Source organism: Calonectris borealis, chromosome 6 (assembly GCF_964195595.1).
Source record: "Calonectris borealis chromosome 6, bCalBor7.hap1.2, whole genome shotgun sequence".
In the NCBI taxonomy this organism is placed as follows: domain Eukaryota; kingdom Metazoa; phylum Chordata; class Aves; order Procellariiformes; family Procellariidae; genus Calonectris; species Calonectris borealis.
The window spans coordinates 8,493,645-8,506,537 of record NC_134317.1 but is presented as its reverse complement, the minus strand read 5'-3'; the positions used below and the strand labels follow the sequence as shown (position 1 = coordinate 8,506,537).

General features: G+C 40.2%; 1 protein-coding gene across 1 annotated transcript in view; it reads right to left on the bottom strand.

Annotated features, from left to right (window-relative positions):
- Positions 1-12,893, bottom strand: part of NCKAP5 (NCK associated protein 5) — a 398,069-nt gene that overhangs the window by 372,780 nt on the left and 12,396 nt on the right. The window contains exon 2 of the mRNA XM_075152767.1: positions 4,602-4,726. Within this exon, the coding sequence (XP_075008868.1) occupies positions 4,602-4,670 (69 nt within the window). The 5' untranslated portion in view covers positions 4,671-4,726. The remainder of the gene's footprint in view (positions 1-4,601; positions 4,727-12,893) is intronic.

Here is a 12,893-nt window from a genome sequence, read left to right as displayed (position 1 = left end):
TGGGCAGCAGTTGTATCGATTCCTCTGTTCCATTATCTGGCATTTCTTAACAGTGGTAGGATTCTGAATTTTGTTAAAATACATGGCTTTAAACTACTAACTTCCAGTAAAGCATTAATTCAAATATTCATGAGGCCCATAATCACTCACTAAAAAAATATGTCCTATGAAGCACATTCTATAAACATATTTGTGCATTTATGTTTTTTAATTTTAAAAAGGTTTATTTGCCCTCATTGTAAAGCTTATTCCCCCAAGACACCAGCTGGAAAGGGGTAGAGTAGTATATGAAACAACACTGAACTCTACTCCTTTATCTGAGGTGGTCAAAAAGTAGTTACTGTGCCTGTGGTGCAAGGAAGAGTGTTTCAATGTCTATGAAATTTCTCAGTGGCATGTTGTTTGAAGGATGTTTCTGAAATGGATCCTCCTCATTTCTTTGATGGGATAGGCCTGAGTAAAAAACACTCTGATGAAACTTATGTTCATATTTTGAAGGCCCAGATCCGTATTCTAAGGAGTTTGAAGCCATCTCTTTTTTTTTTCAGAAACAACTCTTTCCTTTTCTTGCTCTTCCATCAAATACCATCGTAGCCTATATATTCAGAGTCTAAGAGATGAGGGAGGAAGAGGGAACTTTTTTGTTTTAAACATCACTATGCAATACTCGTAGATTAAATCATGGAAAAAACATTCCACAAGAAGATTACAATCTGATGCAGATGGAAAAAGCAGCACAGCCAGGCAGGGTGAGGAATGTTATCAGACACGCCTATTTGTATCTCATGGTCCAGAGTACAAGAATAGAAACATGTTTCCCTTAAACACACAGAAATCAGAATTCCTTCTGAGATACGATAATGCTGGAAGAGTCCACCAAACAAGGAGAAGCTGTTTTTGAGCAAATCAGGGCCAGATTTTCCAAGCAGAGCGTCCAGCCCTGAATGCCCAAGAGGTTAAACACAAAACCTTTTGGAAGAGATACGAGAAGAGAGACGTAAGGACTTGTGCAGGCAGGGGACTGGACTAAAACATAGTGCCTAGATGGAATTTGGTAACAGAGTGGATACAAGGGTAATGAATACAGACATATGATATGAAGGCAACATTAAGAGGAGGTATGATAGAACAGGAATTTGGGGAAAATGGGAGGAACACAAAGTGCTTGGGTTTGCCCAGTTGAATTTCATGGAGTCATAGGGAATCTGGTATGATTTCACAGGCTGCTGAAGGCACTCCAATCTGAAAATGTCTCTCCCAATTTGTTATGAAATAAGAGCTGGCAGTAAACAATGAACAGTGCTCATATGTTTCTAATTAAAGGTATGGATGACACTCTTTAGTTATACATATTCTACTCAATATAAAGCTTCAACAGATACCAACCTGTAATATACAAGTACTGAAAAAGGATGTACGCACTGAGAAACTCTACAGGCAAGCATAACCTGTAAACGCCACGCGTAGCAGAAGACATTGTTTTAAAACTGGGTGTGTCACCCTGATGGTATGATGGGTTTATGTGTTCAAAATATTGAAATACTGCAATATTTCTTTCGCTCACATCTTTCCTTCAACACTTTCGCACCAATATGGGCTAATCAGCCACAGATCTTCAGCTGGCACATATTGGTATAAATTAATTGACCTCAAGCCAGTGCCTGAAGACTGTTTTTCAGCTGTGTACAATCTCCTACCCTACTTACCACTTGCTGAAGAGCAGGGAGAAGGCATCACCTTCTCATATAGCCACAATTTCTGTTTCTCCTCTAATTAAGTCCTTATGGGCATTTTAATATGATTACTACACAAAGCACTTTTGATGGTGTTACACACACAATATTCCCTATGACATTGGCAAATGTCTCTCTCTGTTGCCCTCTTAATGATAGGAAAGAGTAAGAATTAAGCACAGTGCACTATCTTGGCTACAAATTAAGTCTAAACTAGCAGTAGGTGGGACTGGAAGCCAGAAATACCTAATTCCTTGTTCCCATCCACACAGCAGACCACGTTGTCACCTCAGGGAAAAGAAAATTTCTATCTAAATGCATTAAGTAAAGGCTGAATCTAGTCCATTGCATCAGTGAAAACATTTAGGGAAAAACAGTACTGATTTGCCATACTAAGCAATATCTTTGTGCAAAATTCACAACTGCTAGCATTTCCCTTAGCTTTCAGTACCCAGTTTCTATGAGTGTTCTTCTTTTCTCCAGATAAATATTGATAGTTCGTGGCCAATTATTTGGATCACAGCAGCACATTTTAGCTGCAGGATTTAGGCTGGAGTCTGTTTCGGGGGTGTGCATGCCTAGAACTAATAACAGATGTTGGCCCTAGGAATAAACACACTTCTGAGCGTACAAAACCTGCTAGGTTTTGTTTGACTCTGAGTGTATTAAATAAAATTGTGAGTTCATACCAAACCTTCCTTCTCTGCCCACAAGCTAGAAGACAACTGAAATAGTTTTAATAGCGCTGGGAGCATGACGTGGCCTGCTGAGTGCGTGCAAGCTGAGAAGGCAGGTTTTGTTGCAGGCTGAACAACCTGAAAACGGCACCTCTCACCATCAGAGCACTGAGCTGCAAGGCCTGAAGAGGAGGGAGCTTAAACAGCTTCTCATTATGGTCCTGAGATCAGCTCTGAGTCTGGGGGAAAACTCGCTACTCTTCACAACTTTTATTTCTCTCACACTATTTTTATTTTTCAAAATAAAGGGATGTAATTCATTATTATAAGAAACAGTGTCATTTCAAAGTTAAGGAAAAGGACAGACCCCTTTTGAAACATGCTCTGCACATTTCTTCACTGGCCAACTGACACTATCTAAGAAGTGTAGACCTGCTAGCTAAGGCCTAAGGGAGAAGAGCAGAGTCCTTGAAGGCCTGCAGAGCAGTGGAAACCTGGGAGGGAGGGACTGCTCCGCTGACCCCTGCTAAAGAGCACAGCAGATGAATGAAAGGCATCAGTGGATAGACTGAAATCTGCTCAGTCCATATTCACTGCTTTTTGCACATCAGTGAGCTTTTTACTTTGAAAAAAAAAAACCAAAACAAAACACAACACAAGGGTAGCATAACATGAAGGAAATTACATCGTTATAATAATGTGTAAAATTCAAGGCAGACTAATCATCTTAAATTTGCCTGAGACAAATGGTCACCACAAATTAGGGCAACACATTACAGCATGGGGATACAGAAGTCAGACCAAAGAGATGCGACGGGAGAGTTTCTATTTTCTAGGAGGTTTTTTTAGCCTTTTTGGTGGAGGAAACCTCAACAGCAAGCCGCAGTGCAGGTGAGGCAGGACTGGTTGGCCGGAGTGGGCTGTGGGCAGCTCACGCAATGGGGTTCACACAGGCGTGGATGAGGCCTTGCTACCCAGGATAGCAGGCAACAGGGCTCTGGGGTCCCACAGTCCCACACTGTAAGGAGATGAGAAATATCTGCTTGAGAAGTCTTCAGATATGAGGACTTCAGACGACTATTGGTACATTCTGGGAAGGGAGTGTTTGGTTATTCTCTAGTGTCCTGTTACCTTGCTGCTGTCCTTTCCTCCCGTTAATCAAGTATGTTTCATGAATTATTTGACTCATTATTTATTGAGCGAAGTAGTACAGTTCCTTGGGCGAAGTTTAATATTTGTGGCTTTCGTGTGAGGAGCCAAACCGGTGTTCACTAGTGACCCCTAGAACCTGAACCAAGCCCTTGCAGCTACTAGTGCCAAATCCGCCTGCTCCCAGCACTTCCCAGCATCAGTCCCAGCAATATGAGTACGCAAAAAAAGAGGCAGCTGTATTATCAACATCCAGGAGCAAACTTCTTTGTCAGAAGACAACCTCTGTGAATGTCAAAGAGGTGGCATGGGTTTCCTTGGCTCTCAGCTTTGCTTGTATCAGTATTTGTTACACTAGCATGCTGAGTACTTGACACTGGCATGTTTATCCTCTTACACAACTGTTCAACATCTATGACCATTTTCTGGTCATGTATCCATTGTACAGCTATAAAAACTCCTTGTTAATCTCAGTCATCATTTGAAAACATTACCTAAAAGTAAATCTAGAATACAATCTCAATGAATTCAAATCCCATGTAGAGCAAAACCAATTATTTTACAGCATCTGGCATTTATGTTTCTCTTTCAGGTGATATTACAGTATATTAACAGTTTATACATTCACTATGGTGAACAAGTTTTTTCTAGTATCCTCAATAGTAAAACAAGCATTTCTGATTAGATGACCTCAGCCACCTACAGATCTCATACACTAAGTATAAAGCAATACAGAGTGATCCCACAGAGGCTGAGTAGGATTTTAATTACACGTTTGGTATATTTGTCTGGATTCCTTTCTTGTGTAAATCCAATGAATTCAGGGACATGCTTCTATATGATGACATGTTACTATTTAGGATGCTGTAAAATTCCTCCAGCACTTCTGCTCTGGAGAATCTTAAAAATCAGGAAAGCCTGTGATATTTGATGAATAGATAAACACCTTTAAAATGTACATCATAGTGAGTATTGCCTCTTAACAACTATATTTTTATGACAGAAGATATATTCAGTAAATTCAGTAAATATTCATTCTTACCACAAGACTGCTGTCCAGAGAAAGTCTTTTCCCAAATTCCCTTTTCTGTAGCTGTCTCTTTCTCTCCATAGCTGAGGTTATTTGTTTTCCTTTTGATTTGAAATGTCAGACTGTTTCCAGAATCACTGCAAAAAAAAAAATTAAATGCACATTTCAATATCCTACTTAACAGTTTCTGTCTTTCATCATTAACTTTGTAATAACCCAGCAGCTAATGACTTTGTGTCTATAGTAGGCTGTGTTCCAGGAACAAATTTTCTGTGCCAAAAAAGCTAAACACTCCAGACAGAAATATTACTAATATGTTTGGGTCACTTCTCAAAGAAAAAAAAAAAAAATCCACTACTACTGTCTTTATCAATGCATTCCATGTTTTCATGGAGTTCTTTTGAACTGGGCTGGGAGCTGGATTTGCAGAGCCAATGAACTACCTGGGGCCAGGGAGGGGGAGGCAGGGAGGAAAACAGTTCGTTTCACATTAATTGCACTCCTCAGTAAGCCCTGCTTGTTGGCACATCTGTGCTGCTACTATGATGTACAAATTTTGGACCTAATCCTGAAGACTTCTAAAAGTTTTCAACTCCCATTATCCTTAATGAGAGATGAATGCCCTCAGCAATTTCTTTAGATTCTTAAGGTCAAAGATCCTGCTATGATAACCAGACCGTCCCACTGCCTGTACAGAATGGCCAAGGAACTTCACCCCGTAAAGCTATCACAGAGGGAATTAGCCTTTCCAGTTTTCCAGGGTTTGGTTATTCCTGGCTGATGGTTTCTACTAAAACCAAGCCACAGCTTACAAGTAACAGCTACCAGCTCTCTCTTTTCCTAAATGTTCCTGATGATATATGTATTTGAAAGTTTTAGCTTGTATTTTAAGGTAATATTTATTGTGTGTGATTCAGGAACATGGGCAAAGCTAATGAATTTATTCAGGATTTACAGAAAGTAGTAGAATAATAACAGAAATCAGAATCTAGCCTAAATTAAGGCAGGCAGATACACTCATAAATACAGAACCAGATACAGGAATTTTCTCCTGCATCTCATACTGCCTGCATTTACTGTATCACAGGGCAACATCCTATATCTCTTCATCTGGGCTAACTCCCATTAAGGACAAAGAACCTTCACTACAAGAATTTGTCCACATTTTTTAGTCAAGATTTGATGTGGAAGCCTATTTAAAAACATAATTCCAGTAAGGCTGAGGTATTCATACAGCGTCACTTAATGCTCAACCTAGAGAAATTCATTGCATTTGACTGAAAAACAAGACTAAGCAAAAGACAGATCTGCCTGTTTCTGATCCTTTTTACATATTGCGAACAGCACCTTCCGTCACAAACAGCCAGGTGATGCATGAGTACCACTGGGCTTGGCTGCAGGGTAACGCAGCTGGCATCCCCAAAAGAAGCCTTGCATGTGACCTCCAGATGTATTTGTATGCCTACGGATAGACTTGACTTCTCATGCACCTGTGAACGAGCCCATCTGTCGCTGTGGCGACATCAAGCAGATAAAACCACCTCAACTCTTTCCTCAAGTTGTCCCCGAATGCTCTGCCATGAGGGCACAGAGGAGTCTGAATATGGGCCAAGTCAGGCCGCCGGCAAGGAGAGCAGGATGCCCCAGGCTAAGCCTCCTAAGCGAGCTGGAATTCAGAGGGCTCCCGGAGGCACACAACCTGGGATCAGCAGGTACAATGTGGACATCACAACTGGGACTGCTCTTGTAAAACACTTCCCACGGGGAAACTGTAATTAGTCCAGTGGTAAATTCAGCCTTCTATTAAACAGCATCTGGTGTCTCCTACACTTATTTTGTACGTCTGGTTTACACTTAAGCAAGACCAGAATTCAGGCCATTTTCTCCAAAATGGATAAAAATTAGCCTTTATACACATTCATATAAAGAATGCATGCAATGAGAACACGTACACACAATGGTAGGAAAATCTTATTGCACTGTGATCATTCCTTCCTTGTGTTTTTTTTCCAGGTTTACCTGTAAGCCTTTGCTTCCTTTCTGTAGTACAATTTCTAAAGTTACACACACTATTTAATTCAGCTAATAAGGAATCTCAGTGGTGTGCTATCACGTAATTACCATTGTTTCCTGATTAGCTATCATGTCTCAAAAGAAATACCACAATAGACTTGAACAAACACAGAGGTAATGTATTACACTGTTCTTGTGATTATGCCAGAAATTAGCAAAAGAAAGACCTTGTGTAATCTTTATATCATTCTTCTGTGCATTCATCATGCCTGGAGAGCACGACTTCCACAGGGGGAATCTTTGTTGATCAGCAAGCACAGAACCACTTAGGAGTGAGCTAGTGATAGCTACAGCAGGAGCCAATTATCCCCATAGAAGGTCAAGTTTTTAATATGAATAAGTGCCTGAAGTCTCTGTCTGCAGGTATTTGGTGGAACCACCCCAAATCCTAGTTTAGAAGTAAAAGGATAAAGGATTATTATTAATTATTCCTATAGCTTATATGCCATGCTGCCTTGGGCACTTGAAGGAGTGGATTTACTGTAGCCCCACCTTGCACAGCACGTGGACCTACTCATGTAATGGTGAAGCAGCCTGAGACCTGCAGACTCCACTCCTTCCCCCACACACACCACGGAAGCTCAAATCTCTGGGCATGTTACCATTAGCAGGCTGTCACAGATCTCTCCCGAAGAGTTAAAAACCTAAGGCTGAACCCACTTAAAGTTTTGAATCAAAGGTAATTATCAGACAAGATAATACAACAAATCATACCAACACATGCTGGTGCCTCAAAGTACCCAACTCAGGAGACCTTTAAAGAAAACTAATCATCAGAGTGAAGTACTTAATAAAACCAGAACAAGCTTCCATCTTGGAATGGTCATTTTCGTGCATCCTACTGTTTGTCACAGATTAAAAATGACCCTCCCAGGTAAATCTCTCTTCCTCTGAGACCAACCAAAAGACTAACAACAATTCAAAACGGAGGTAACACATCCCCCGGGAAGCTCTGCAGAGGAGAATGGTCGTCCAAATGGAACAGTCCTGAAATGCAAAAGCACTGAGAATCAGTTTGCCGGATCATCAGAAATACTATTTTTGTGTTACGAAGAGAACAGACTGTAGAAATTTATCCACCTTCCCTGACCAATTTGCTTGTCGATATCTTTACAGCAGAGACCCCAGTGATCAGCATTCAGACCTTGACTGTCCCATTTAGCTCGGCTGAACTGTGAACTATTGCAAAGTCACTTCTGATTTATGGTGTCTTTGCTGATACTGCACTCATGTATGTACATTGCCAAATCTTTGGGGGCACATCTTACAGTTCTTTGTGCTGCAGGAAATTTTTCCACTGTAGGACTCTTCTCTAAGGGACTATGGACTTCATCTGTGCTGAGCGTATTGGGGAAGGCACTGAAGTTAGAGGCACTTGGCGATTAAGCCTGTATCCTCAAGAAGTGTATGGGGATCAGTCTAAGAGAATGCAGGTCCCAGATGTTTGCCTACTGTCTTCTCAGTTTTGCATTGAGCTCAGGGAAGAAGATTTTGTATGGACACAGAAAAAACCCTCGGGGGAAGACCTAAGTGGGATCTTGGTTCAATACGGTATACCCTCACTGTTCATAAAGCCAGCAAGCCAGCGGCATCAGCTTGATTATATATCCTAAAGTGTAGCATTTTTAGTACGCAGTACAAGAATTATTCATTACTTCAGGACATGGCTCTAAAACTACGCCCCAGAGAAATGGTGTGATTAACATAGAAAAGCACTCTCTAAAATCTATGCAAGAAATTTCTTGGATTATACTACTGTTGCAGTTTAACCCGGCAGGTAGCTAAACAGCACACAGCCGCTCGCTCACTCCCCCCCACGCAGTGGGATGGGGGAGAATCGGGGGGGGGGGGGGGGGAGTAAAATTCGTGGATTGAGATAAAGACAGATTAATAGAACAGAAAAAGAAATAATAATAATAATAATAATAGAATATACAAAGTGAGTGATGCACAATGCAATTGCTCACCACCTGCTGACCAATAACCAAGTAGCGATCGCTACTTCCTGGATCACGCCTACCATTCATATACTGAGCATGACGTCACATGGTATGGAATACCCCGTTGGCCAGCTGGGCCAGCTGTCCTGGCTATGCTCCCTCCCAGCCTATTCCAGAGCATGGAAGCTGAATGTCCTTGACTAGCAGGGTACTTAGCAACAACTAAAAACATCAGTGTATTATCAACATTCTTCTCATACTGAATCCAAAACACAGCACTAGGAAGAAATTTAACTGTAACCCAGCCGAAACCAGGACAACTACCTTCTTCATTTCTAGTAGTAACAAAGGATAATTGATTATATTGCTTTAGCTGATGAAAACGTATAACATTATATTCCTTAGATAAGCATCCAAGATATTTTCAGATAATTTGAAACTGCAGTTACATTTCAACAGAGCTATGCCATCATATGCCAGTTGGGAACTAGCACACAGTATACCTCTTTGGTAACTGGAGATGGACTGTATTTACTTTTGTCTCTTACAAATTAGTATAAATTTAGCAGTTATTACACATGACAAAAATGACAGCTCTGCAAACTAGCATCCTTTCATTTAAATTCAGAATAGATATAGTGCAACCTCCCCACCCTCTGCTTTGCACACCTTAACGCTGCCAGAAGGCAAAACACCCGTAGGGCAGCAAGGTATTCCCTCTGAGCAGTCTGCTAGTGTTCCTGAGGTGTTAATGAGAGGACACGTTTTGTGATGTGGACATCAAACTGTTGGGTAATGGAATGAGGCCAAAGTTATACAGTGATCACCTCTAAACACTTTTTTCTACTCTGATAGTCTTGCTTGTTCGACAGCCATACTTTAGGGCTGAAAGGGAATAACCACAACTGGTATTATCCCTCAGCAATGAACGGAGAAGGAAAATAATATCACTAGCATAGGTCAGGAAGCAGCTATGAGAAAGTAAAAATTGTCATCAATGCAAATGTAAGTTAGAATGAACAGGTGACCTAAAGGTGAAAGATTTTGTATCTCATTACCAATCTCTGGAGTGATTCAGTTTCCTGAGAACCTAATTGAATTGAATTGAATCTGTCATTGTCCAGCTGTCTTTTGCTGACTCTGGTGCTAACACCAATGTGCGTATGCTTGCTTTTGTTGTGGTATTTGTAGGAAAAGGAGTAGAAATAAGTACTATACACTTTGTCTGGACCTTCTCATAACTGGAAGAAAAAAAGATTCCGGAATTATGGACTTGATGTGTATTCAGCTGATCAAAGACTGTTCAGTTCTATAAAATCACGACATTTATCTTCCCAGGCCTAGGCCAGTCAAAAATGCTAGGTTTGTACTAAACTTTTTGAGTATTTCCCTTGTTTTTTAAAATGGTAGAGTGTTTCAACCATCAGAGCAGTAACAGCAGAAAACCCCACCTTCACAGAAGATGACAAAATTCTGCCTGGTGATTAAAAGTGAGCTATGAAATGGTTTCATTACCACACTCCTATCTCCCCCCGGTCATGGTATTTAGCCTAGTCATTACTTTAAGTGATAAAGTGGAAAAATAATTCCAAAATTCTCTTTTGAGTTGATGTTTCAAACTTCAACACTTGGGAAATAGAAAGCTACAGCGACATCTACATTTATGCAACCTGAAACTTAGCTAAATGCTTTTTGTTTCGCCCACAAATGTATTTCATAGCAATGCTGTAAGCAGGGCCTGCCTGCCTAATGCCCAATACTCCCAGGTATTTGCTTAGACTGGTCAGCAGTTTGTTAGTGCTAATGTATGCATTGTACATTCACACCCACTGGATTAGGTTGCTATTTAGATAAGCAAGCCACATTTTTGCGGAGAGGGAAGGAGAATGTGCCATGTGCCAGCATTAATGAGTTAATTAAATTAGAAAAATTCCAATGCAGGAACCTAAAATGCTTAGATAAGTAGAATACTATGGTAATTACAAGGCAGCAAACACAGCACTGCTATACCATTCTGCCTACATACCTAGATATTCTGACTGGCTTTGGAAAATTATATTAAAATAAAATATGTCAAGTCAGTCACAAAGTATCTAGATAGAAAAAGACTCTTTCCCAGTCCTCTTTTTTTGTTTTCCTGTGGGATAATTCCTTTTTATAAACCCCGAATTTCTTACAATCTCTAAAACTGTTCCAAAGGATATTGGAGCTTTGCCATGGGCCATACAGCCCCCTAACAGCCGTGCTCTGCAAGTTATTTTGTGATCCAAAACACTCCCTAATCCAGTAGTGCTCTAATTCTGGTTGAAAACGGTCCAGTGGTCATCTACAAGGCCGTGAAAAAGTAGCCCCAAGGAAGTGTGGGAAGGGCCAAAGCTAGACAAGGAACCTTCTCATCTTTGTTGTGATTTTAATTAAGTATGATGACACTGACACATGGCAGTCTACTAAGAAACTAAAGGTTGACTAATAGGAGAGCCAAATGCTGTGGATCAATCCTGCCCTTACCCCATCCCTTGAAAGGGAATCAGTAGAGCACATAGGATGGTCTCACACAATTTTTGACCGGTGATCACTTGCCAGCAAAGGACAGATTCTTAGTACAATGTTCTAGAAACACAGCATTTAAAATAAAGCGTCTCAGCTACTAAATTCCACCCTGTTTCAACCAACCTGTTTTCAATATACATTCATGCTTTCTTCATGCAAGATAATCTTCCATTTATTCAGCAAACTAAACAACCAGTAAAGCTTTCTATAGCATGGCTTCTAGGATTTAAACAAGTTAAGATTAAAGGCTTAAATCTAGCAAACCTATCGGTGTGCTCAAAATAATACCAGGAATTTCAATAAATCAGAAAATAAAGAATATGGCATTAAAGATGTTATTACTGTGACAGCTGTCAAGATGAATTGCATGAGAAGCATTTAAAAGATTTATATCTCAGTATCTCACCAGGTTAATTAAATGGATGCATGCATTCATTTAAGAGGATAAGGTGGGTTGCAGTTAAATAAAATGAGAGGGCACAAGATTACGTTCTTTCAGCATTAACAAGAACAGGTTGAACCGATATCATTTCTGTATTCTGTAATAAGCATGATTCATCCATTGCCATTTTCAGCTCTCATTTTCTTTCTGGCAAAAAAAAAAAAAAAAAAAAAAAAAGGACTATGAACATTTATAGACTAACATAATCAAAGCTTTAACCTTTTCAGTGTTTTCTGTTTGGATTGGCTGTCCATTTTTATCACGGGGTTCCAGGGCCATGCCGCAGGGAGGAGAAGAATCGCCAGTAAATTACACCAAAGAATGCTGGAAAGGTCAAAGGATTACCCTCCCCTGTTTAGTTTTATGGGACATATGAAGCATTCGTATCATGCAATAAAATTATTGAGACAAAAACGATGAAAGATAAGCAGACAGAAAGCATGAATCTGTTGTCAGGATAGCAACTGATCAGCATGGAAGAAAAGGATATATTGCAGTGTTATCATCAATAAAAAATAGATTATGACAATGGTGTTTGTGTATCCTTAGTTTCTGCACTGAAATAAAATCTTTCTGAACATTGTAAGACCTGCAGCCAAGAAAAGGATATCCAAGCAAAACTGAGGCTATTCAGGCTCAAGAAAACATTAGATCCAAAGCTCCCATTTCTTGGGTAAGTTTCTAACCACTCATTATTATATATTATTTATTACTATATAGTATTATAAATTATATGATACAGATTATTATATGGTAAAATGGATTCCCTTAACCATGGAGCCTCCTCCAGCAAAGTTTTGCAGTCTAGGCTGTCAATCTGCAAAAGGCATGGTCTGAACACAGCTAGAGCATCAGCCATCTCTGGGAGCTTGAACACACGTTTGTCTCCCTTGAGAACTACAGCTGAGCTTAAGTCGGGAACAGGCAGTTCCAGGCAACTGGAGAAGCTGAACCCCAGGACCTGAGGAAATTTCATTCGAGGAATTGCTACTAGTCACACACCTAAAGGGTTATGTGGAGATTTTGAGGTTCAAAAACAAATGTCCCATTTATATCCCCATAAAGATGCCTCTGGCATTTTCTGGCTTAAGGCTGCCAAATATGAAATGCTAGATGCAACTTCTGTAATCTAGTACATCATTATTAGAGCTATTTGTTTCTCACGGTAAAATGGCTGGCTGGCAGCGGAGAGCCAAACGGGAATCTCATTAGGTTTCAAACACTGAATTACAAATATTCATCAGAGGAAGTGGCATCTGGTTTAGGAGACCAAGAAAGATAACGTACCAAATTCATATA